This window comes from Dasypus novemcinctus, chromosome 22 (assembly GCF_030445035.2).
Source record: "Dasypus novemcinctus isolate mDasNov1 chromosome 22, mDasNov1.1.hap2, whole genome shotgun sequence".
In the NCBI taxonomy this organism is placed as follows: Eukaryota; Metazoa; Chordata; class Mammalia; order Cingulata; family Dasypodidae; genus Dasypus; species Dasypus novemcinctus.
Window position 1 is genome coordinate 31,424,608 of NC_080694.1, and position 26,507 is coordinate 31,451,114.

General features: G+C 34.5%; 1 protein-coding gene across 3 annotated transcripts in view; it reads right to left on the reverse strand.

The window, feature by feature from the left end:
• EXOC2 (exocyst complex component 2) overlaps positions 1-26,507 on the reverse strand; it is a 228,893-nt gene that overhangs the window by 69,933 nt on the left and 132,453 nt on the right. For all 3 annotated transcript variants that reach the window (XR_009182715.2, XM_004466865.2, XM_058285163.2), the window contains exons 16-22: positions 25,879-26,000; positions 24,606-24,667; positions 20,129-20,209; positions 19,612-19,671; positions 18,939-19,000; positions 17,342-17,408; positions 8,187-8,303 (exon numbers count right to left, since the gene is read on the reverse strand). Coding sequence is in view for 2 of the 3 variants with exons in the window: in XM_004466865.2 (XP_004466922.1) it covers positions 8,187-8,303; positions 17,342-17,408; positions 18,939-19,000; positions 19,612-19,671; positions 20,129-20,209; positions 24,606-24,667; positions 25,879-26,000 (571 nt within the window). In the remaining variant the exon portion in view is untranslated. The remainder of the gene's footprint in view (positions 1-8,186; positions 8,304-17,341; positions 17,409-18,938; positions 19,001-19,611; positions 19,672-20,128; positions 20,210-24,605; positions 24,668-25,878; positions 26,001-26,507) is intronic.

Sequence of the window (26,507 nt, forward strand, 5' to 3'; positions counted from 1 at the left end):
TGCCACTCAAATGGGATACAATAATGGCTTCAACAAATGGTGCTGGGAGAGCTGGATATCCACATCCAAAAGAAAGAGAATCCCTATCTCACAACCTTCAAAAAAATTAACTCAAGATGCATCAAAGAACTCAATATAGGAGCCACGACCATAAAGCTCCTAGAAGATGATGTAGGGAAGCACCTATGCAATTGTGTGATAGGCAATGGTTTCATAAGTTTTACACCCAAAGCATGAGCAATGAAAGAAAAAATAAATGGGACCTTCTCAAAATTAAAAACTTTTGTGCTTCAAAGGACTGTCAAGAAAGTAAAAAGGCAGCATATTTCGAGGAAATATTTGGAACCCACATAACCAATAAGGGTTCTACCATCTAGCATATATAAAGAAATTGTACAACTTTCATAAAAAGACAAAAAACATAAAAATACAAATTGTTTTTAAAAAAAGGAACGACAAAAACAACCCACAGACTTGAACACTTTTGCAAAGAGGAAATACAAATGGATAAAAACCACATGAAAAGATGCTCAACATCACAAGCTATTAAGGAAATGGAAATCGAAACAATAATAAAATATTTCACACCCACTAGGCTGGTTGTTTTTAAAAAACATAAAACTATAAGTGTTGGAGAGGATGTGGAGAAACAGGAATACGAATTCACTGCTGGTGGGAATGTGGAATGGTGCGGCCACTGTGAAGGGCAGTTTGGGAGTTCCTCAGGTAGCTAAGTATAGGGTTGCCATATAATCCAATAATCCACTACTAGGGCTACATACCCAAAAGAATTGTGAGCAGGGGCATGAACAGATTTCTGCACATAATTACAGTAGCATTATTCAAAATTACCAAAAGATGGAAGCAACCCAGACGTCCATCAACAAATGAATGGATAAACAAAATGTGGTATATGTATATGATATATATTATTCAGCTTTCAGAAGGAATGAAGTATTGACATATGCAGCAACACGGGTGAACCTCAGGGACCTTAGTTAAGCGAAATAAGCCAACCACAAAAGGACAAATACTGCATGATCTCACTGATATGAACTAAGGATAGTGAGCAGACTCATGGAGGTAGAGTCTGGAAATTAGGTTACCAGGAGATAGAAAAGGAATAGAGATTGGTGAGCTGATGCTTCAAATGTGCAGAATTTATAATTAGGTTTCTAAACAGTAACTGTTTAGAAATGGATGGAAGCGATGGTGACACAGCAGTATGAGTATAGTAAACAGAGCAGAAATTTGAGTGTGAACATAGCTGAAGGGGAAGTTTTGGGCTATCCGTGATGCTAGAGGATAAAATAGGCAAATGTATAACTCAGTGAACTCTGCCATGGCCAAGGATTGTGGTTAAGAATACAAATATAAGAATGGTCTTTCAGGATCTAAAACAAAGGTACATTCTAGTACATAGTGTGGATAGTGGAGTGATATATGGGGGAAAATGTACCCAAAGCATACTTCTATGGGATATGAATGTATTTGTGATGTCATAACTATGGTTTCTTGATAGAGGCCCACTCAGTAGCAAACAAAGTATTAAACTTTCATTCTGGGAAATCCTGCTACTTTCTCAAGTAAAACGGCAAAAATTTCTGGACTATATAAGTCATGCCTAATAAAAGAAAACAGGCCAATATGCCACATTCTCAATCTTCACTGAGGAAATAAATCTATTTCCTCAACATAACAGAGTTATATTCATTTATAATTCCTCTACTTATTAGTCTTCTACTTTTATTTGAACCTATAATTTTCAACGTACCCATTAAATATATCTGAGACTTAAATCTTTGGATTGTTCATATGCCAGTTGAGCCTCAAACTACAGCAGTTGTGAGCAACTCCTACTCTCCAGTTTTTCAGGCTTTCCCTGGAAAACCAACAAAATGATGATGATGGACAAGTCCCATCTCAAAAAACAAGGAGCATTTAGAACTGCAACCAAAACAATTCCTTCCATCTGCCCATATCTAAGTCCCTTCTCAGTCTGAAACAGTCAGAGCAGCCATCATATCAAATCCCTCAAGACTGAGGAATTAACAAATATAAGGGGGGAGCGTAACTACAGACCAAAGTAAATTTATTGTTATTGTAGTTATTTTGTGCTAATTTGTAACAGTGGTTGCAGGGATTTAGAAGAGAAGGGGAGGGATGAAAAGGTGGAACACGGGACATTTTTAGGGCAGTGAAATTGTTTTGTATGATATTGCAGTGATGGACACATGATATTATACATTTATCAAAGTCTATTAAAACTGTACACAAAGTGTAAACCATCATGTAAACAAGAGACTTTAGTTTCTACCAATGCTACAATGTTGGTGCATCAACTGTAGCAAATGTCCCACACTAACAAAAGATGTTAATAATAGGAGAAACTACATGTGGGGGTGTTATATGGGAATTCCCTATACTTTCAGTGTAATTTTTCTGTAAATCTAAAACTTCTCTAAAAATGAGGTTTATTACTACTAAAAATAAAAAAATAAAAAAATGCTAACTGCTATTACTATTTTTCCACTGCCCTATTTCCACTAATGCTTTGTTTAAATGAGCTGCTGAACAAAAATATTAACCAAGTTTGCTCAATTCCTGCTTGAAATGCAAGGTTGCAATTCACCCATCATTAAATCACTACCTGCTAGTGATGAGTGAAAGTTTAATGAAAAAAAAATCCTGTTATTAAGGAAATAATACTCTAATGGGGAAGGAAAAATATAAAACATTTTTACAGCAATATCCTCATGGATCATAGTTGTTAAGGCAGTAGATATTAGAATTGTGGAGTACCTTTTAAGGTACTGTAAACAGTGGTAATGAATTATAAAAGTAAAAAGGAGATTAGAAGGCAGTATTTTGGATGCAGGCAAAAATATTACCTATGAAAACCTACCATGACATCTATTTTTTTGAGCAGCAATGTAGATTAAAAGGTACTTTGTATCATACGGTCTGAGACCTGTATTACAGCAAATGCTCGAGATGGATAGATCCTAGAACAGGCTTTTCCTAAGTAGATAACAAAGTCTTTAATTTTTATACAGTTGTCTTCAACACAATCATAAGAGTGAAAAAAGTAAAATCACTATTTTCATGTATTTTAATGTTTCTAACTTAAATTTTCTAACTTATTATTTTAAAAACTTGGTAAAAATGCTTTTTAAGATGTATGTTTCTGAGGAAGGAAAAAGAGGGTTAAGTATTTGGTTAGAGGTGATATTACACAATACTATACAAATATTTTATGCATTTCTGAGTTTCTAAACTTTTTTTGTATCTTCTGCAGGACATTGTGTGTCATCCGTGGCTTCCAATAAACTCCTCCCAAATTCCCATTTAACTTCTTATGCCAACCCCTGATATACTGAAACCACAATGAGAAAAGTTGCAATGTGGAAGGGAGAGCTGCATTAATTAACAAGATTAGACACAACTGAAGAAAGAGTGAATGAGAAGAGACCCCCAGCATGGGACATGACTCCTGGGGATGAGCCTCCCTGGCACTGAGGGATTGCTACCAAGTACCAACAAGCAATGCACCTGCAAGAAAGAAAAAAATAAACCTTGACCAAAAGGGGAAAAAGCTAAAGAGAAATGAGTTAGTATGGCTAAGAGACTTCAAATTGAGTTGGGAGACCATCCCAGAGGTGGTGTTTATACACATCTCAACAGGATATCACTCATAGCCAAAGTAGATACTACCCCAAATAGTGCAGCTCCTTGGGGATATGGAGACATCCAGACACTATAGTTAGGTCAGATAGCTCAGGAATTTGGCCCTTTGCCAGTGGGCCCAATTCTGGTATTTATGCTCTTCAGTGCGAAAGAGTGAGACTCAGCAGTGGTTTCCCTATCCATGACTCTTCTGTCCTTCTAGTTGAACCTACCATTAGTACTAGAGTTGGTAGGTGTATATCCAAAAGACTTAAATCTTTGGGCTTTTCACATGCCAGCTGAGCCCTGAATCTTAGCAGAGTTGCAACACCTACTCTCCAGTTCAATGGACTCACCCAGGACAACTAACAGGAGTGATGATGGTCAAACAACATACCAAGGAACTGAGAGAGCCTACAACTGCAAGCAAGAGAGTCCCATCCATTGGATGTATGGACTGAAGCCCCCCTCAATTAATGGTGGAGTGGGCATCACCATTCCGGAGTCCCCAGGATTGGGAAATGAACTATGGACTAAAATAAACTTACCAGCATTCTACTAAAGACTTACTGTGATTCTAGCAATGGAAGAAATACCATTATTGTGGAGGCAGTGACCCATAGATGTTCTGCGGTTAGAGAGGGAAAAGCAGGTGTAATGGGCGGGGGGGCATTTTCGGGACTTAGGAATCATCCTGAATGATGTTACAACAATGGATACAGGCCATTATATACCCGGTCATAACCTACAGAGTCAAATGGGAGTGTAAACTCCAATATAAACTATAATCCATGCTTAGTAGCAGTGCTCCAAAATGTGTTTACCAATTGCAATGAATGTACCACACTGATGAAAGATGTTGCTAATGTGGGAAAATGTGGGAAGTGTGGGGAGCAGGGCATATGAGAATCCCCTATATATAATCTGTAACATTTATGTAATTGAAGTATTTAAAAAAAATAAAAAAGGTGAAGAAAAAAAAAAGAGAGGCAGCAGACTCAATGAGTGGTACCAGCAGACAACCAAAGTAGCTGGGTACAGAACTTTAGCCTTATATATATATCTATACGAAAGGCTGAGCTTAGAGAGAAGTTGGTCCCTACTCACTCAAACTTATCCACAATTGAGTACCTCTTGAAAAGGACTTTGGGGTTTAAAATCTTGTACCTTTGTCAATCACGATAATGTTGCTGGTATTTATTGTCTATTCTGATTGGGTTATTTTTCTTCTATTCTCTTTTAGAAAAGTAAAATTTGTTTTTGACAGATAAAAAATAACAATCAGAGACCATTTTACATATCAAATTCAAAATCGTAATAGTCAAGGATGGCTAAAGTGTTGTGAGATCCACTTCTGAAAAGCAATCTGGCAATGTATATCAAGAGTTTTCTGGGCTATAATTCCAATTCTAGAACTATTTCATGAGGAATTAGAAATATGACCAGAGATGAACTTCTTCATCTCTGAGTAACAAGAACAAAAATAACATTAGGGTCCCTGGTAAGGGAAAAATTTAAAAAATTACTGTATATCCACATTAGGGAATATAATAAAGCCATAAATCTCATATTTTACAAAATATGTTCATAAGAGCATATTCAACAGAAAAATAAAAACATATAATCAACAAAGTGAATTTAGAAAAATGCCTCATATTTTTTCTAAAATACATGTAGATATATAGCATACATAAAATACTAATTACAATACATACTAAAATATTACAGTGCTTACCTGTGGCTGATAAGACTATGGATGATTTTTATTTTTTTCTTTACACTGCTCAGTATTTTTTTCTTTTTAAAATAATGGTTGGGTCTTACTTTTATAACCAGGAAAAAAATACATGACTGGGAAAAACACTTCTAGGAACTTGAAAAAAAGAAGAAAACTAAATGGAATTGCCAAGAAAAATGGAAATACATGAAAATGGAAGGAAACTCACTATTGGTACCTGCAAGAATTATCTGGGGATCTTATAAGCACAAAACCCACTTAAGTCTTCTAATAGGGCTTATTTTAAATGAGCTATGTAGGGCAAGAGAAGTTTCATATTCTGGTCTTATGAATTACCATTTAATATTGTTTTATATGGTAAGCAACCAGGTTCATGTCTTATTTTCATTTCTTTGGCGTATTCTCATGGGACCAGTCTTGTTCATTATTTCAAGATGTGTGGTGGTAGACCAGAAAGCATTCTGGATATAGAATGAGAATACTTAATCTGAGTCCTGCCTTGCTCCGCTAACTCCTAGGTAAATCACTATCCTCTCTGAGGATCTTTCTTAGAAGAAATGGGACTAACAGTACCTTCCTTAATTATTTCAGTTATGGTGCATGAAGTAAAATTGCATATATGAAATCATTCTGTTTCTGAATAGACATTGGTCATTAAATTTTAATAAAATGTGAAAAGTATGGTTATTTGTGTATTGTTCATAAATTAAGAACACTGTTTTTGGAGAAGATAGCAACAAGAAGGAAATGAAAAATTGGCCATTTTCATACTTCTACTGGTAGAAGTACCAATAAGAAAGCAGGAGGAAATCCATCTGAAAGAAACCTTCTCGACCACCAGATCTATCTAGAGGTGACCTGAGAGACCTTCTGGCATCCAGGGACACCAAAGTTAAAGCCCTAAAGTGCACCTGCCTCTCCAACAGCAGAGACTGAGCAATAAAATGAATAATGAATGCCTCATTGTTATCCATGTGCCCTGTGATTTTCTGGGATTTCTGCCTCTATAGTTATCTATGTCATTTGAAAAGAGAACTATAAAAATAATGACAGTTGGCAGTCTATTAATGCAGGGAACATATTTTACTTGTTTGGGAAAATGAAATTGATGGATTCCCTCAGAATAAGTAGTACAAATGCTATAATCTAAATTTAGTGGAATAGTTATTCATTCCAAACAAAATGGACTATTTCAAAATACTGAAGATGGTCAACGGAAAAAATCCAAATTCTACATAGGAAAATTAGCCTTTTATTTTAAGTTGCAGCCCCAGATGTTCTATATTATCTTGGTCTCGAATGGTGTGGGCAAAGAATAGGAAGGATAAAAAACCTTTTTTATGCCACTATCATTCCACCTCTTAATGCTATAAATTGAGCACCAGTTCCTACTTACTACTTCACAAAAAATGAGAGAAAACCAAACTTACTGCTTTTCCTATACGTGATTCCTAACCATTTCATATGTGTTTGTGTGTGTATACTTTTTAAAGGCAGTACTGGGGAATGAACCCAGGACCTCATATGTGGGAACCAAGCACTCAACCACTGAGCTCTATCCACTCCCCCATATATTTTTAAAATGATAAATTTTCTCCAACATATATAATTAAAACATTATAATATAAAAACAAAGTACCCACTTTCTACAAAAACCAACTTTCTACTGTGAGAGACCCCTGAAATTCTCAACACAAAAATTTCTGGAAATAAATTAGACATTTGGCCCTCAAGTCTTAAGTCACAACATTTCTCATCAGCATGATTAATCTTTACGAAAAGGCAGGAAGACAACACAGAGCCGCCCACCTTGACATTTCCATTCTTTGAAAAAAAATCCCAGTCTAGTTCATGAAGTAGAACAACCATTTGTAAAAACTGTGCAATCCATCAAGAGTACACTTTGATTATAAGATTAACATGATCATTATCTTTCTTATTCTTTGCACTGAGAAAACTCTTCTGACATTAAAAAGTGGTTCTAGTACAGTTTTACTTAGAAATCTGATAAATCTTTGCCCAGGAATCAACCAGCCTTTCATAATAAGGTTATTTCATTTTTTCCTCTTCTGCTTATTTGAAACAAATAGATAAGCAATAAAGTAGAAGCAAAAAAAAGTGTGTTTTTAAAAAACACACTCCATTGCTTTATACAGGATTCACTTTTGCCAACCTTGCTATTTTCATGAATTGGAAGAGGGGGGAGCCTGTATTTTTCAGATAAGATATTAAATATCCTATAGATGCTGTAAGCCAAGTGTGTGTGTGTGTGTGTGTGTGCGCGCGCATATGCTTAACAAATAAAGCCAAAGCATCACTATGGTCATATGGAAAAGGAGAAATGAAAGAGGGGTGTGATAAAGCAGATAAAAGAGAGGCTCAGGGAGTTTGCTCCTGGTTGCACCTAAAAGCTTTCATCTAAAAGGAGGTACATTTGAGATGATTCTTAAAAGGGGTGGGTTTTATGCCTTTCCCTCCCTATTTTCTTCCCTCTTTTTTGAACAGCTTGGTGGGGGAGGGGGGTGGAATAAAGAAGTTCTAACCTTAGGAAAACTTCTTTTAGAGAAAAGAGAATATTAACTTAATGGTTCAAGGTGACCTTTGGGAAGGAAGGGACTCACTCAAAGACAGAGTGGGTGAGAGTGGGGAAGGACATATGGGTACAGCAGGGTGAAAAGCAGCGGGAATAAGTATAGGGAAGCAAAAGAAAGGAGGTATGGAGAAAATAGTTTGGAATTAAGCTGTTAAAACAACCACCTTGTCCATTCACTACTTCATTTACCTGTGTGATTTTTTCGATTCCCTGGAAGCTGTGTTTTTCAAACTGTTCTGCTATATTTAGGAAGGTGTGGCGTTCTAGATAGCAGCAATTACTTAAGACTATCAAAAGTCGCTGTTCCTAAAAGCAGAACAAATTATAGACATTATAGTTATAGTAACAATTTGAGAATATAACAAATAACATATCATTTACTAAGTTAATCTCTTGCTATTTGATATCAATTTTAAATGTTTTGATTAATTGGCTGCTTCTTTCCCAATAGTTAATCTCTTGCTATTTGATATCAATTTTAAATGTTTTGATTAATCGGCTGCTTCTTTCCCAATATTAACATCAAAAAACAACACAATTCTACAATTCTTCTAAACTGCTCATTGTTACATAATATACTAAAGAGTCAATGTTCCTTTTGAAATTTAACAGCTGTATGGAAAATTAGGTTGACATAACACAGTTAACTAGAAAAGCAGGATCAGCTGTTCTTATGAAAGGCATTCTGTTTCATTGGTTATTCCACTTAATCGTGCACACAAAGCTATAAATATGGATTTTCAAAAATAGTAACACAACTGTAGAAACCATTGTCACAATTTGTAAATTTTGCATAACTTGGAAGAGAATTATAATGCCATGATAGGTTCCTTCAAAAACCTTGGGCCTTTAAAATTATTTTTTTTTATGTATATAGGATAAAGAATAAGAAAAGGCTCCCTTCCCTTTTAAGGAGTGACAGTTGGTCAAGTGATTCCAACAAGAGTAAAGTATTCAGTGTCAGTGAAGAGCTAGAAGCCGGTTTTCTCCTAAATTTTTGAAGCCAGTGTTTAATTGCTTAAAATAATTTCTTACCAAAATTACCAGACCAAAATGATGATGAATAAAATATCCTTTTACAATTCAGAAGAAAAATTTTGTTAACCAAAATTCTAAGAATGGAGTTTGTGACTACTACTGTGATTCACCTAGTGTATTTTTTCATACGCTGTAAAGGGTGAAAGCATTCTCTGGAATAATCATGACTAATTTGGTGCCTTGATTGACGATCCCTTGACCAAGGCATAAAACACTTTCCAGGAAAAGTTCTCATTCATATTTTGTTTACTATTTTTGTAAATAATTAGAATAAATAAAATAAAGTAAGCTCAGCATAATAAATGCAAAAGTAAATAGATTTGTGTTCTCTGAGGTGCAAAGAACAAAGATGAACAACTATATACTCTGAATTCAATTGCCAAATATATCTTAGATTTCCCAATCATTTCATTTAGCTCAATTCATTTCAAAGTAACATTCTAAATTTATTTAAAATGTTCCTACCTTTATTTCTGTCAGAATGTAGTCTTTTTTTGCAACAATAATAATTAAAAGACCAAGTAATGAAGATATCCTCAAACAAATGAAGGATTGTTATGAACTCGAATTGATGAATGTGAAATGGAGCACAGAACAAGGTAAACAGGATTATGTTATATGTAATATTCCTTTTCCGCATGTTGTGAGTAAACAGCAATTGAAAAATACAAAGAAAGCATAAAAGGAGTGCTGAAAACAAAATACAAAATAATATGAGCTGGCAAAGGGAGTTCATATTCCACTACTGCCCTCAGCCTGGCATTAACATTATACAGTTAAGAAAGACAGAATAAAATAATGTGCTCAGAGCCACTCCAAACACTCTACACTCTTCAAAAAACTCAGCAAAAAATTTAAAAAGATAAATAAAAAAGTTTCTCAGAGTAATATCAATTCTCCATTACAATTTAATTTTTTTTTTTCAGGAAAGTTGTAAGAATTATGGAAAACTCATGCAGAAAATACAGAGTTCCATATATCCCCTCTCAGACAGGCAGTTTTCCCTATTATTAACACATTGCATTAGTGTGATACATTTGTTATAAGGGATGGAACAACATTATTATAACTATACTATAGTTTACATTAGGGTTCACTGTATTGTACAGTTCCATGGTTTTTAAAATTTTTTATTCTGGTAACATATGCAATCTAACATTTCCCATTTTATCCATTTTGATATATATAATTCAACGTGTTATTTATATTCACCATGCTCTGCTACCATCATTACCATCCACTGCCAAAACTTTTCCATCATCATATCAAAGAGAAAATGTACCAATTAAGCATTAGTTTCCCATTCTCTACCCAACCATGGTTCCGGGTAACCTGTACTCTATATTTTCTGAATCTATGAGTTTGCATATTCTAATTATTTTATAACAATGAGATAACACACTATTTACTATTTGTCCCTTTGTGTCCGGCTTATTTCACTCAACATGGTGTCTTCAAGGAACAGGTATCAGAACGTCATTCATTTTTATAGCTAAATAATATTCCATAGTATGTACATATCACATTTTGTTTATCCATTCATCTGTGAATGGACATGTGGGTTGCATCCATCTTTTGGCAAATGTGGATAATGCTGCTACAAACATCACTGTGCAGATATCTGTTCAAGTCCCTGTTTTCAGTTCTTTTAGGTATATACATAGAATAATGACTCAAGGTCATATAGTAATTTTGTTTATACTTTTGGAGGAACTGCCAAACTATTTTCCACAGTGGTTGTACAATTGTACATTCCCACCTCCAATAAAGGAATGAAGTTCCTACTTCCCCATATCATCTTCAACATGCATGACTTTTTTTTTTTTAAATAGTTGCCATTCTAGCAGGTATGAAATGGTAAGACATTGTGGTTTTGATTGGCTTTCCCCCAATGGCTAATGATGATGACCATCTTTCAGTGTGCTTATTGGCCACTGCTATATGTTCTTTGGAGAAATGTCTATGTCTTTTGCCCAGTTTTTAATTGGATTGTATGTCTTTGTTGATGAATTAAAGGAGACATTTACATATTGTGGATATTAAATCTTTATCAGATACATAGTTTCCAAATATTTTCTCACATTCTATAGGTGGTCTTTTTACTTTTATGATAAAGTCCTCTGATGTACAAAGTTTTAAATATTGCTTTGGGTGTAAAGTCTAAGAAACCACTCTCTAACAAGGACTTGCAGATCCTTCCCTGTTTTCTTCTAGGAATTTAACAGTTTGGGTTCTTATATTTAAGTCTTTGATCGATTTTGAACTAATTTTTGCATGCAGGGGTCTTCTTTCCTTCTTTTGCCTATCTGGTTTTCCCAGGACCATTTGTTGAAAAGACTATTCTTTCCCCATTGAGAGAACTTGGCATGCTTGTCAAAAATGACCTGGCCAAAGTAAGTGGGGTTATTTCTGAACCCTCAATTTTATTTCATTGGTCCATATGTCTATCCATATGCCAGTACCATCCTGCTTTAATTACTGTAGCTTAATATTAAGCTAAAATCGGGAAATGTGTGTTCTCCAACTTGTCTTTTTCGATTTAGTTTTGGCTATTTGGGATCCCTCATGCTTCCATAAAAATATGATGATTGGGTTTTTTTCATTTCTGCAAAGAAGTCTGTTGAAAATTTGATTAGAATTGTATTTAATCTGCAAATCAATTTGGGTAGAACTGACATCTTAACAATATTTAATCTTCCAATCCATGAATACAGAATGTTCTTTTTATTTAGGTCTTAGATTTCGTTTAGCAATGATTTGTAGTTTCTCATGTATAAGTCCTTAAAATGCTTGGTTAGATTTATTCCTAGATATTTGATTCTTTTGGTTGCTCTTGTAAATGGAATTTTTCTCTTGATTTCCTCTTTAAGATTGTTTGCTACTAGTTGTGGTAGTTTGGAAATACATGCATCCCAGAACAGCATGTTCTTAAAGTTATCCATTCCTGTGGGTGTGGACCCACTGTCAACAGGACCTATTGATGAGGCTGCTTCAGTTAAGGTATGACCTACCTCAACCTGAATGTGTCTTAATCTTCTTACTGGAGTGTTTTTTAAAATTTTTATTATTTTTTTAAATATAGATATATAGATCACACAAAATGTTACATTAAAAAATATAAGAGGTTTCCATTTATCAACACTCCCCACACCACCCCCAATCCTCCTACATCAACAACCTCTTTCATCATTGTGGCACATTCATTGCATTTGGTGAACACATTTTGTAGCACTGCTGCACTGCATGGACTATAGTTTCCATTGTAGTTTACATTCTCCCCCAGTCTATTCAGTGGATCATGGCAGGATATATAATGTCCTGCATCTGTCCCTGCAATATCATTCAGGAGAACTCCAAGTCCCCAAAATGCCCCCATATCAGACCTCTTTTTCCCTCTCCCTGCCTTCAGCAACTCCCTTGGCCACTGTCTCTACATCAGTGATACAGTTTCTTCCATTGCTAGATTCACAATAGTACTATAGTAGAATACCAGTAAGTCCACTCTAATCCACGTTTTATAAATGGGATGAATACAGAGAGGGAGAGAAAGTCAGGAAGGCAAGAAGCTGAAATCAATGAAATCAGGAAGAACGAAAGACAGCAGAAGCTGCCTTGTGCCTAGCCATGTGGCAAAGGAGACAAGAATCACAGGCAGCCAGTCTGAGAATCATTGCTTTGATTATGTCTTGATTCGGACATTCTCACTGCCTCAAACTCTAAGGTAGTGAATTCCCATTGTGTAAAGCCAACCCATTTCATGGTATTGGCTTTGAGCTGCTTGAAACTAAAATACTAGTGTCTAGAAACACTAATAAATTTTGCATATTTATCTTAAACCCCACTACTTTGCTGAATTCATTTTTTAGCTTTGCTGTGGATTTTTCAATGTTCTCTTTATACAGTACAACGCCAACTTCAAACAGGGCAAGTTATACTTATTCTTTTCCCATTTGGATGACTTTTATTTCTTTTTCTTACCTAATTGCTCTGGCCAGAAAGTCTAGTGATGAATAACAGTGGTAACAGTGGGCATCCTTGTCTTGTTCCTTATCTTAGGGGGAAAATATTCAGTCTTTTACTGTTGCGTATGATGATAGCTGTGGGTGCTTTATATATGCCCTTTAACATATTAAGGATTTTTCCTTTTATTCCTGGTTTTCTAAGTGTTGTTATTAAAAAGCAGTGCTAGGTTTTGTCAAATGCATTTTGTCAATTGAGAGGAACATGTGTTTTCTTCCTTTCATTCTATTAATGAAGTATCCTAAATCCATGATTTGCTTATGTTAAACCATCCTTGCATACCTGGGATAAATCCCACCTGATCATGATGCATAATTCTTGCCTTTCTTAAGGAGGTAACAGGGATTAAATTGGGGACCTCATACATGGAAAGCAGATGCTCAACTACTGGATTTTGTTGCTAGTATTTTGTTGAGGATATCTGCATCTATATTCATAAGGAGTATTGTTCTGTAATTTCCTATTTTTGTGGTATCTTTATCTGGCTTTGGTATTAGGGTGATGTTGGTCTCACAGAATGAGTTAGGACCTGTTCCCTCAGCTTCAGTTTTTTCAGGAAGAGCTTGAGCAGGATTGGAGGTAATTTTTCTTGGGCTATTTGGTCATGTTTATCAGTAAATCCATCTGATCCTGGGTTATTCTTTGTCAAGAGGTTTTTTTATTACTGATTCAATTTCCTTATTTGCTATTGTTCTGTTGAAATCTTGTATTTTGTCTGGAGACAGTGTAGGTAGTTTGTGTGTTTCTAGGAATTTATCTTTATCCTCTAGGTTATCTAATTTTCTGGCATCAGAGTATCTTCTTATAATCCTTTTAATTTCTGTACAGTTGGTAGTAATGTCCCCAATTTCATATCTGTTTTCAATTATTTATATGCTCTCTTTTTTCTTTCAGTCTAGCTAAAGGTTTGACAATTTTATTATCTTTTCAAAGAATCAACTTCTGGTTTTGTTGATTCTATTATTTTCCTAGTCTCTATTTCATTGATCTCTGCTCTAATCTTTATTTCCTTTCTTCGGCTCGCTTTGAGTTTAGCTTGCTCTTCTTTTTCTTGATCCTCCAGTTCTCAGGTTAGGTCTCTCATTTGAGATTCTTCTTTTTTTTAAGCTAAGTATTTAGAGCTATATATTTCCTACTCAGCACTGTCTTTGCTGCATCCTATTAGTTTGGTATGCTCTATTTTCATTTCATTTGCCTCAAAAGTTTTCCTAATTTCCCTTCCTAATGATTCAGTATACTGTTTAATTTCCTCATATTTGTAAATTTTTCCATTTCCTCCACTGACATTGGTTTCTACCTTCATACATGGTATATCCTTTTCCATTGTTTCACTTTCAACCTACTTGTGTCTTTGAATTTACAGTGAGACTCTTACCAGTAGTTATACTGATATGCAGGAATTTCTTCTACCATTTTGTTATTTGGTCTTTGTAAGTCTTTCACCTTTTCGTCCCTCAATTTTTCCATTAATGTCTACTTTCACACTTCTTTGATTTTTTTTGTAGTGTACCATTTTGACCACTTCTCATTTCTTTCTTCATATAATCTTCATAAAATTGTTGTGGTTTACGTTAGGGCTTAAATTTAACACACTAAATACAACTTAACTTTAGTAGCATACATGTATATTATTATTACTATACTTCTCTGTCTCCCACCTTTCTGTTGTACTTGTTACAAAGTATATCTTTAAATGTTGCCTGTCTAAACCATAGCTTTTAATGGCTTTTCAGTTGCATTTTAGAAACTGAAGTGAAAAGTGGATTTGCATACAAAAAATATAATAGTACTGCCACTTATAATTATCCACATGGTTACCTTTACCAGCAGTGATTATTTCTTTATGCCTCTTTAGTCCACCGTCTGGAGTCCTTTCCTTTAAGTCCTTTAAATGTCCCACATTTCTTGCAGGGCAGAATTAGTGGTAACAAATTCCCTCATCTTTTCTTTATGTGGGGATGTCTTAATCTGCCATTTTGAAAGATATTCATGCTGGACATAAAATTCTTGGTTGGTAATTGTTTTCTTCTGGCACTTTATATATTTCTTCCTATTTGAGTTCATTGTATTTGGGGTTCACTGGGCTTCCTGAACATGCATATTAATATCTTTCATTAAACTTGGGAAAGTTTCTGCCATTCTTTCTTTGAATTGTCCTTCTGCACCTTTCTCTCTTCTTTTCCTTCTGGAATCCCAAAATGTACACACTGGCACACGTCACTTGATGGTATCCCACGGATTTCTTAGGCACTGTTAACTTTTTTCATTCTTTTACTCAGCCTGAATCATTTCAATTGACCTTGTCTTTAAGTTCACCTATTCTTTCTTTTGCCAGCTCCAATCTGTTGAAATCCTAAAAGGAATTCTTTTCTTTTTTAAGATTTATTTATTTATTGCTCCCCACCCCTTCATTATTTGCACAACACAACAAATGCAGCACTTACAGATTAAGGAACATGGTTTATGTATTATTTCAATTATTCCTCATAACAACTTTGAGACATAGGCATTACTGTCTAACAGTGATGGGCACCCCACACTAACACAGAGATGGGGTGGGGTGCCCACCTGGTCATCTTACAGCAGTTGGGGTTCCTCAGGAATCCTGTGCATACTTTCACAGACCCTGTTAAGAGGGAAAGGAGTAGGCTCAGAGAAGAGCCACCGCCATGTGCAGGAACTAAGAGCATGAAGGAGATGCCTAAAGGACTTAGGACGTTTGCTGGGAGAAGAGAAGATTCAGAGCATATAGGTGCTAATTTAGAAAACTGGAAAAGTTATCGTGTAGAAGAGGAAATCCATAGGTCTGTACAACACAAATAGTGAACCCTAAGGTAAACCATGGCCTATAGTTCATAGTACAATCATAAATACGTGCTTTCATCAATTGAAACAAAGGTACCATACTAATGCAACGTAGTAATACTGTGACATGTGGGAATTTTTAATTTTATGCATACTTTTTTCAGTAAACCCACAACTTCTCTAATTAAAAAAAAGAAAGAGAAAAAGAAATTGGGCTTGTTCTGAAAGACCAAGGGAAAAAAGGGGAAAAAAAAAGTCTACCAGACAGTAGGTAAAGTCTTTGCAATTTAAAATGATCCTCTAGCTTGCATCTCCCTCTAACTTCTTTCTTCCTATGTTCACAGTTCATGGTTTAAACTTACCACTTATATACTTCCTCGGCTCCTACTTGCTGTCCTACCCATTGCAATCAGATGCCCATCTCCGCACGACCCATGGCTGAGTTCTCCTGAGGTTGCTGAGCAAAGCCCAAGTGCCCAGCCTGAGAGACTGCTCCTAGTGCTCATCTCACCCAACCCAATCTTCAGCATCACAGTCCTTGCTTCACTCTTTTCCATCTGTTTAAGGAACACCACTCTGTCTGGATTTACTTCTATCTTTCTGCTAATTTCTTTTCAGGATCCTTCAAGGCTCTCCGTTTCTGGCCATTCCTTAAATACTGGTAGCACAAGTCTTACATATATCTGGCCCTCTCTTCTCTCTACTAGTATTTTTCCCAGTATTCTCATCATCCATTCTCAGGCCTTACATAACTTATATGTTGCTCACTCACAATTCTGTATCTAGATTTCTCTCCTGAGTTCCAGACAAGTAAATCTAATCACTCACTAGTTACTGCTACCTCAGTGTCACACATTCAACACTTCTGGTCTCAAACTGAATTTTTAATCTTTCTTTAAAACCTGTTTTCTTCAGGACATTTCTATCTCAGTGAATGATACTGCTATCTATTAAACCATCCAAGTAATAAACCTATAATACTTAAAAAAAAAAATCTTTAAAAAAAGAAAGAATAATACAAAGCATGAAATCTTGGGGGAAAAAAAAAAAAAAGACACTTGTAAAAGTAGAAGAGAGGAAAGCAGACCTGGGAGGGAGGTGACAGGTGTGGTAGGGACAGTTCACTTGCCCTAGGCCTCTTGCCCAATCCTCCCTGGAGGCCTTCGAGTACCAGGGACCATCAGGGCACCTACTTAACCCTTAAGAGAGTTGCACAGATGCAGCTATTATCTAGAACTATTTAGGCTGCAACTTTAGCTAAAAAGTGTTCATTGTGGAATACATATAGAACTATACTTTCACTAAAATTTTCATAAAAACATCAAATAGCTCCAAAATACAGAGTAGTAGGTTAAAGAGTAGAGCAGTAAAATTCAAAATAATTCAGACTGATTTATGTAATAGTCATTGTATAGTTGACATTTTATAGTGTTACTTCCTATTTATCACCTTAATTATTTGTCAATTATCATTTTTCTTACAGAAGTCAAACTGAAGTCTTCATGGATACTTCCAAACAAATCAGGAGAAGAAACATCAACGGAAAGACTGAATTAAAAAGCAAATAAGAAAACAGTCATAATTAAGCATTACAATAAAAAATGCAATGAACCACATACAGACTTGACTTTAAAATCTTTTGGTCAAAAATCACATACTTTTTGTAAGTTTTCTATATCTAACAATTAGCAACTCAAAGAAGTCATTACAGGCCACAAAAATTTTGTTTTGGGGTTTTCCCACTGACTGACTTTAATTAAAAAATAAATCGACAAGGGAGAAGAATTTCATATAATTTAAACTGTCTTCTGTATATGCTCAAGTAATTGGAATAATTTTGCCCATGAGAATCTCCAGGGACATTTTCCATCTCATTTTCACCACTCAAAGGTTAGCTGAGAAGCTGAGTCAGGATATAAGATGATAACCCACAAGTGACCAGAAACATAAATATGAATAAATCCAATTTATAAAATCCACAGATTAATTTATAGATGTAACAGAACTGTAGTAAACATCTGTGAAGGATTTTATAAATTGGACATCTGATGAACTAATTTTAGAATTCACAAGGAAGACTAAACAGATGAAAATATCAGATAACATTTTAAAATAGAGGTACAGTAAAAGGATAATCATCTGGACAACATTCAAACATAAACAATACTTAAAATAGCTCAAACTGATATAAATATGTATATAAATGAATGGAGAAGAAAAAAAAATCAAGACTACATCACACCTTATATTAGGAGTCAATGATGCATAAAACATAAATTGTATTAATAACAAAACAATTAGGGAGGAAAGCCATTTAATGAATAATAACATCAGGGTACACTAACAATACAAATTCCTGGTGATTAAAGAAGTAAACCTATAAAAGCAGATCAAAGAAAAACGAAAAGAAATAAAGATTTATTAGATCTCTAGAGAAGTGATCATACTGAGAAGCAAAAACCAACACCAGGAAAGAGGGAAACATGGACAAATTCTTAAATCCCCAATTAAAAAACTACGAGGCACTTAGTTCAGTATTATCCATGCCAGAACATAAAACTTAGGTTTACAGAAGCTACATGTGCCAAGTAGCTAGGATTTTATAGATTAAAAAAAAGAAATTCTACAGAGCAGCATTACAAAAGAATTATCACATGGATCTGTAAATCTTAAGAATCAAGAAATGGCCGCAGGAGCCCAAAGAACTAAACCTGACAATTCTCATAACATACTCCGTCTTTACAAGAGTACTGGTAAAATCCTCTAATGTCAGAGTTGTAAAAGTATCAACTAGAAGTTATATACCTAATTATATACTCTATTTTCTATTAAATGTGTTCTTTCAAATAACTAAACTAAGTGTATGTTCAAATTTCCTCAACAAGTCTATACTAAGGCTATGAAGATAAAGAAATTATGGAAAGAATATAGGTCAAAAATATAAAAATATGACTTTAATATCAAAACTATCTGTCTCTCCTGCTGGAAGTCCTGGGATATAAAATGAAATATACAACTTGCATCTGTATTTCTAATTCTTATAAATGCACCAATGAGATTAATTTCATTTCTACTCACTGTGTAGTATCTATATCCGCATCAGGCTTGGTGCTCAATTGTTCTAGACAGTGTATAAAAACCTAAGTCAAAAATAAGTTTCAGTGATATGAACTGTCAGATATTAACCTAGTTACACAATAAAAATAACTTTACATAAATTAAAATCTAAATATACATTCTGCTCTCATAAATGAAGGAAAATTACAAGCTTTTTATAAATCCAATATTAAGTTCCTGAATATACATTAAGAAAAACACCTTTTCCCTTTCTCTCATTCTCTTGCTCACTTGCTCAACTTTGTATACATGCTTACAATTCACTGGTCATAATCAAAGAACTTTACATACTCTAGATCAAATGGAAACAACTAATTTAACTATGCTCAACAAAAATATACATGAAGTACCACAAGAACACACATGAAAAAGAAAATATAATATAAATGAAATATTAGATTATTAAAATAAATTGGAATTAATCCTATATTAAACCTTATTTTATTTCTCACCATAAACTATTATATTAATAATAAGATGAAAATACAAATATAGTTGATATGTTACATATAGTACACATACATTATTAATAGGAATATAGTGAATGTATTACATATTATATTTTAAATGGCGGTGTCGACTAATAATTTACATTATTTCATGCTTACTGGCCATCACTGCTTTCAAATATTACCTGCATGATATTGATGCTTAGTTGGCAAACCTCCTCCTGTGCTTTAGGTTGCTGAAAGACCTATCAAGAAGAAATTGATTAAAATGTTTAGACTTTGCTAAGAAAACAAAACTTTGTTTATAAAGTTAGATATAAAAAGACATGGGCAAAGGGTGTATGGGTAATCTTACTCTGAAAAGCTGAGGGTTGGCCTAAAGGTAGTTTTCTTACTTGTAGTTACTTTGCCTTGAGAAGATACTAGCTTACTTACTAAGTTGATTACAATACCTAAGCCAATCACTTTTTTTCTACATACAAAGTGTTAATACCTAAGACACTTACATCGAACCTTTTAATTTTTATCAGCCTATCTTAGAAATCACAAATCAACATTGATGCAGTTAAACTATATAAAATAAGCAAAAACAAAAAGGGAGAAAAGCTCTTGTCCTGAAATGACTCAAACATTTACAATGGGGATTCCAAAGAGTTCCTTGGAAAGTTCTGAAATAGAGACTGAGCTGATCAGAAAACTTACACTGGCTTCTCCAGGCTTGCACTCTAAAACGCTTTTCAGAGACTGCAGGGAATGTACAATGCACTGTTCAAACTGACATGGCTGAAGGAAAAAACACAACAACACATGTCTTAACATTGAAAAACAAGTGTTCTTTAGTAAGACATAGTTAACAGAAACAAATATTCTAAATTTTCCAAATTAATGGAGAACAACAGTGACACAAATAATCTGGCAAACAATCTCCTGGTCATTTAGATTTGATTTGGCATGTGTTTTGCACCCAAATGTTCAAAAATGGGTGAATCTTGAGAATCTAAAGTACATCTAATTCAACTAGAATACAAGTCAGGAGAAACTAAAATTTGCTTCAAAATTCTATCTCATTATATGTTAAAAGTCACTTTCAAGGTATGTTCCAGGATAAGCCCAATCTTCTAGGTCTCCCACATCTTTAGTACTGTTCCACAACATTTAATATTAATAATAACAATCTAGAGAAAGTACAAGATCTTTAATTCAATAAATCCATTATGGTCAGTTTTCTGGATGCATTAAGTCAGAAAATATGTCGGAGAAATGGCATTTTAAGACAAGCTTGGCTGAATCCTAGCACCTATGTCCTAACTGTGGTTAAGGTTTTGCTTTGCCCCAGGCACTGGTCTGGGTGACTGGGACACAAGAGTGAACAAGGGACAGAATTCTCACTGAGCTTCCTAGGAACAATAAACAGAATGGTAATTAAAAAAAGGAGCACATAAATAAAATAAGTACAAATAGAATAAGTGTCATGAAGAGAACAAGGGGGAAGCTAGAGAAAAATGGTGATGGAAGGGATATGCTCTAAATAACATGCAAGGCAGGCCTCCTTGAAACAGTGAGAAATGTTTAAGCTGAGACTCGAGAATGAGAGGGCCCAGCTTATCAAAGAAAGGGAAGAGTGGGAGAGCGTCCTTCCAGAGGAGAGGACAGCACACAAACGGGCCCTACAGTGAAGGATTTTGACAAGGTGGAGGAACTGCAGGGGGCCCCTGCAAGCACAACTCAGAGAGGGAAGGGGAGCTGGGAGAGGTTCAAAGTTCAACAAACCAGTTCTAGGCAGAAAATCTAGCAAAAGAACTTCTCAACATACACTTTGATTTTGAAAAGCGTTTGGGAAACTGAACAGAAGAAAGTGACACCTGTGTAGCAATTAAAAAAAAAAAAGACAAATATATTTTCATGCAAAAAGGCACACAGACCCAGCAAGAGCTAAAACAATGCCATAGCTTTACAAGCACTAGATCACTGCACTTTGAAACCACAAGAGGGCACCATAAGAGATGCTTTGAAAGTAAAAATTTTAAAGAATATAGGATGAAAAATCTACTGTACAGAGAATATTTTAAAGAGTCAAATGTTAGATTACAGACTTTATCCATCTTCCTCAGAAGGCATGAAAATTCAAGATAATAAAATAAGAATGGCTAAGTCAATAATCAACTGTAAGCAATTAGATATTGATGCTCGTGTAGGGTTGTTTATATTTCTCAGTTTAAAATTTGAACTAGATTGTCTCATTATTTTTCATAACCTTATTAATACAATAAATGGATAAAGAATACCAGAGACCAATGAGTAATTTCTGTTATCTGGGAGTAAGTGATATTCTGAAATATTCACTATTTCTTTTTCCAACAAGAAAGAAATAGTACTATCTCTCTACATCATCAGTCAATCATCTAATTTAGCTGCTACAAGGAGTTATCACAAATCGTTTCAGTTCTTCTGAAAGAAGAAAATTCTCAGAACTATCCAAATTGAAAAAATGTAGAAATCATTTTCAAGATGAGAAGAAAACAGGATGCTTTCAAATGAACTGCTTTAGTCTACTGCTATACCACCCTGAATGTGCCCGATCTCATCAAATGAACTGCTCTAGAGAAAATAAGTTCAAATTAAAAATAATATTTTGGCTAGAATGATGAGGCAAAGCTTGATGTTAACCTGATAAAGAATGCTTTCCTATTTAATTCACAAGGAAAGAAAAAGCATTCTCATTTCAAATAAATGGGACTAAGGAAACGGTTAAGAAAATATAAATTATAGGTATGTGATAGGTTTTGATACAATTTGAGCCACTGTTTAATTTGTAAAGATTTTGTAAAAGTTAATAGGCTAAAACACTGAAACCTGGATCTAGATTTATGTCGAAAGTGGTGATTCACATTTTCTCTCAAGAGAGGTCCATGTTAAATGGTTAAAAATCTCACTTGCCTTTATCAAGTCTCTAGTGTCAGCATACTTCTAGAAAACTTACTGGCTGACTCCAGATATTTTACCTCCCTTGAGTCATTCATTCACAAGATACACTGGGGTTGAGTTCTTTTCTTTCCTGAAAATATTTCTGTGGCTTGTGTGCAGGTGAGATCAAATATGAAATTAGTGATTTTATGGTTACAATTTCTTACTACTATAGTTAAAACTTTAAATGTTAACTACAAACAAGTTTCTATAGTAACCATTTCAAAGCATTTTCACAAAGGCTTATCTACTATAATCAGTCTTTTAAACAACTGTCCCAAGAAATGACATATCACATGAGGCATGTTGGGTTGACTATATGAAGGACTAAACTGAAAAAGGACAAAGTCAATACCTATTTTAAAGCTAATTTTCCTTAAATTTTTAAATGAAACATAGACCCTTGAAAACGGTAATCTACTTCCTCAAATTCTGAAATGGAACACATTTTTTTTGTTTGTTTGTGTGGTTTTGCTAAAAAACTGATTATGAGGCAAGCATGTGTCATGAATCGGAACTCAAGGTAACCTGTTGAATGGCCTATTTCATTTGGGGCAAGTTACTTAGTTTTTGGTTACAGTGAACCAATTTTGGCTTGTTTATCAGTTTTGTCGGGATAATTAAGTGGACTAGGGTTATATGAAAGAACTTTGTAAATAATAAGGTATAATATAAACTTAAGGTTTTACTACAGTTACACAGTACTTAAAGCCCATAGTATCTCCTTAATGTTAACTGACACTTTGAGAAGTATTACGCTCCCTGCTTTACAAACAAATAAACGAGGGTGAGACAGGCTTCGGGGCTTCTTTAAGATGGTGTGGCCATCCCACAACAGAGTCAAGGGCAGAGCAAATCCAATGCAGGGCATTTTCCTCTATACCAGCACTGTCCAAAAATTTTATCTTACGATAGAACCTTGAGCTTAGAAAGAATAAAAGTAAAGAATTTCAACTGATAAAAAATTCCCCAATGCCCCAAAGAAGATTTGATGAGAAACATAGAGCAGCAAGAAAATTAAGAAAAATTATATGGGATCATTACTGTTCAACAGCCTGACTCATAATTACTTTGTAAATTTGGACAAGTCAAACCATTTTACTCTAGTTTACTTTATCTTCTCTAAGGCAGAAACTTCTTTTTCTTACCAAGGGAAGAAAGAAATAGTTGTGAGCAGCAACGTTCTCTGCTAAAAAACTGCATTTTTCCAGCCTCTGCTGGAAAGATAGGAGTGGGTCTGTAACTAAACTCTGGTTACTAAAATGGAAGGAGAAATTGTCATATGTAGCTTCTGGGAAAGAAATGAGACTTTTGTCCTGGTGGAATGAGATCACAGCAGCTGGGACTGCAACGACCATCTTGTGATCTTGAGGCCACCCTGAGGCAGCAGTGGGTGCTAAGATCAGAGAGAAAACAGATACAAGGAGACTTACTTGGACAATGATTACACGCCTGAGTGGCTGCACCAGTCCTGACTTCTTTTATGTAAGGGAAAAAGTAAACCCCCATCCAGGTGAACTGGCTGATATATTCTAGCAGCTGAATATAAACCTTAATTAATATACCCGCCTTGGAAGATTGTTGTGGGGATCCAGAGGTATACGTGAAAGCATGATAAAAGTCATAAAAACTATTTTCAAAGGATTTTGAAAACATAAAAGTCCATCTGAATAGACAATGATAATAGAATGAACAGACCCATGGTTATAGTTGCCTGCCTGATCTGTGTGTGTAGCAGGAGGGTTTTTTGTTGTTCTTGTTTTCTTTTATTTGATTTGTTTGGATGAAGGGACCAGTAATAACATTTTTTCTATAGTGCTTTCCTGAAATATTCAAGTGGCTGAGAAACTCAGAATTTTCTAAGCATAATGTATTTTTAAGAAAAAAGTAATGCAAATGAAATACAGTGATACAGGATGAAGAAACATCACTCTAAAAGAAATTCATTCTTTGATTAATTTCAAAATTTATGGTTAATGTCAAGCAAAAATGACCCTGAGAAGGAAAACTTTAAGAAGTTTATTTTTCTATTTCCAGAAACTATTTAGAGTCACAATGAAGAGAGCATATGCTCCTCTTAAAAAAAATAAAGCGACAGAGAAAGAAGAAAAAAAGCAATAGCTTATTTTCAGGGAAAATTAATTACTATAGCAAATCATTTATTTTGAATATAATATATACTAATGATTAATAATTGAAATGAATTTAAACTTACTAGAGAAGTCAGTCCTTCATTATCAACAATCCAGTCTTCTTTTTCAGCTAATCTCTTTATTTCTATATGGAAAATGAGTATACAAGGATTTTTTATTATAATTTTATCTCACTGAACTTTATGGAGATAAAATCTCAAAGGTTATGGTTTTAACTGTCTTACATATGTTTGATATGTTTGTAAAAAACTGGTGAAAGTACTGATACAGCATAATTCTGTTAGACTCAATGATTTAATGTATATTATTTGCTGGATTTTTAAAAAAGCATTAATATAAATAAAAATTTTCTCTGCAGAGCACAATCTGGAGAATTCTTGACTAGGTTCAAAGTCAACAGACAAAAATTTACTATTTATTCAGCACTTTTAATAAAACTAAGGGTACAAAATAAGCCATACATTATTTTCTTTCCTGAAATTTTGGTGAAAAATTTGGATTTTGTTTTTATTGTATACATTCCTGTTGATGGTAGTATGACTCTCTCTTGGCTAAAGGAATGCCCACCTTTTCAAACAGTTAGCACTGTCAGCTATCTCAGATCCCTGTGGGGAGAAGGTGATGGAATTAAGAGGGTAATGCTCAGTTTCTCACCTGTGCTCCATTCTCTTTCAGTTTACACAGTTTATTAACCAACAATTCTGTATCAATGTGACCTTCCCACTTAAACAACCTGGTGGTAGATGTAAATAATGACTTGTGTCATTTATAACAATGTTCTTGATTGCTCTTGAAAATATTTAATGACCAAAAGGCTGATTTTTAAAGATAAACTTTGTTGCTTTTTTATGATTCTGTGTAGAAAATCCTGAAGTTTCTAAAATGTACCAATAAAGAGAATTACCTGCAATCTCTAAACCAAAAAAACAATGTTAAGTCTTCCTTCCAATTTTACACAGATATTTCTAAATTAACTTAAAAATATATTAATGCATATTTTTGCATAACTAGGATCATAGTTCATATACATTTACATCCTACTTTTTCAACTTAACATTTTACATTAACACTTTTATTATATCCTTAAATATTTTTCAAATTTACCCATTTTATTTTTTATATAGACTTCTATCGCAACTAAATTAATTTGACAGGCATTGGAGTAAAGAAAAAAATTTTATTGAGCAGCTAGAAATAAAAGGATCAGATGTCAATGAAAGTATTCAAATTCCCATAAAAGTAACTTTCTCTTGTTTCAAGGATCCAGACAGATGGAGAAGTGGCATACGCTGACTGCTGCCGCCCAGAAAGCACTGTAGATTTTTCCCGGCATACCTTCCACTGTGCGCTGCAGCGTGACCATCACACAGCGTTCTCGGAGATCCAGAATGAGGTCCTGGGTGGTCTGCAGCACGTCATTAGGGATTTCGAGTGCAGTCAGTGACTCGTAAGTAAGCCTGTGAAGCAGCAGAGTGGGGCCTTTGAAGCAATCCCTTCTACCATTTGCCATGCTATATTCTAATTAATGAATGCATACCCTATGTATAAATCATTGTTCACCATGTAGCCGAAGTTAAAACAGTTCAAAACTGAAGGAAAGTTAAGAACATCACAGGGATTATAAAGCAAGAGTAACAGTGAATTAAATAATAAACCTCAGCAAACATTAAAAAAACAAATAGGAAGGTTTAAGAGTCTAGTTGCTATGTAATAATTAAAGTGGAAAAAAGAAAGGCAGAGGACAAAGAGTATTAAAAGTAAAATCTTTTGTGACTACAGGGGTAAATACAAATGCTTAATGTTATTTTATTTTTTTATTTCTAACTACAAGATTTAAAATGCAAACGCATAGATAGCAACGGTACATCAATAGCTTCTGACTCATACGGTATAAAATGTAATTTGTGACAATAACTACATATTGGTGGGGGACAGAGGAATACAGGCAGATAGTGTTGTGTAAT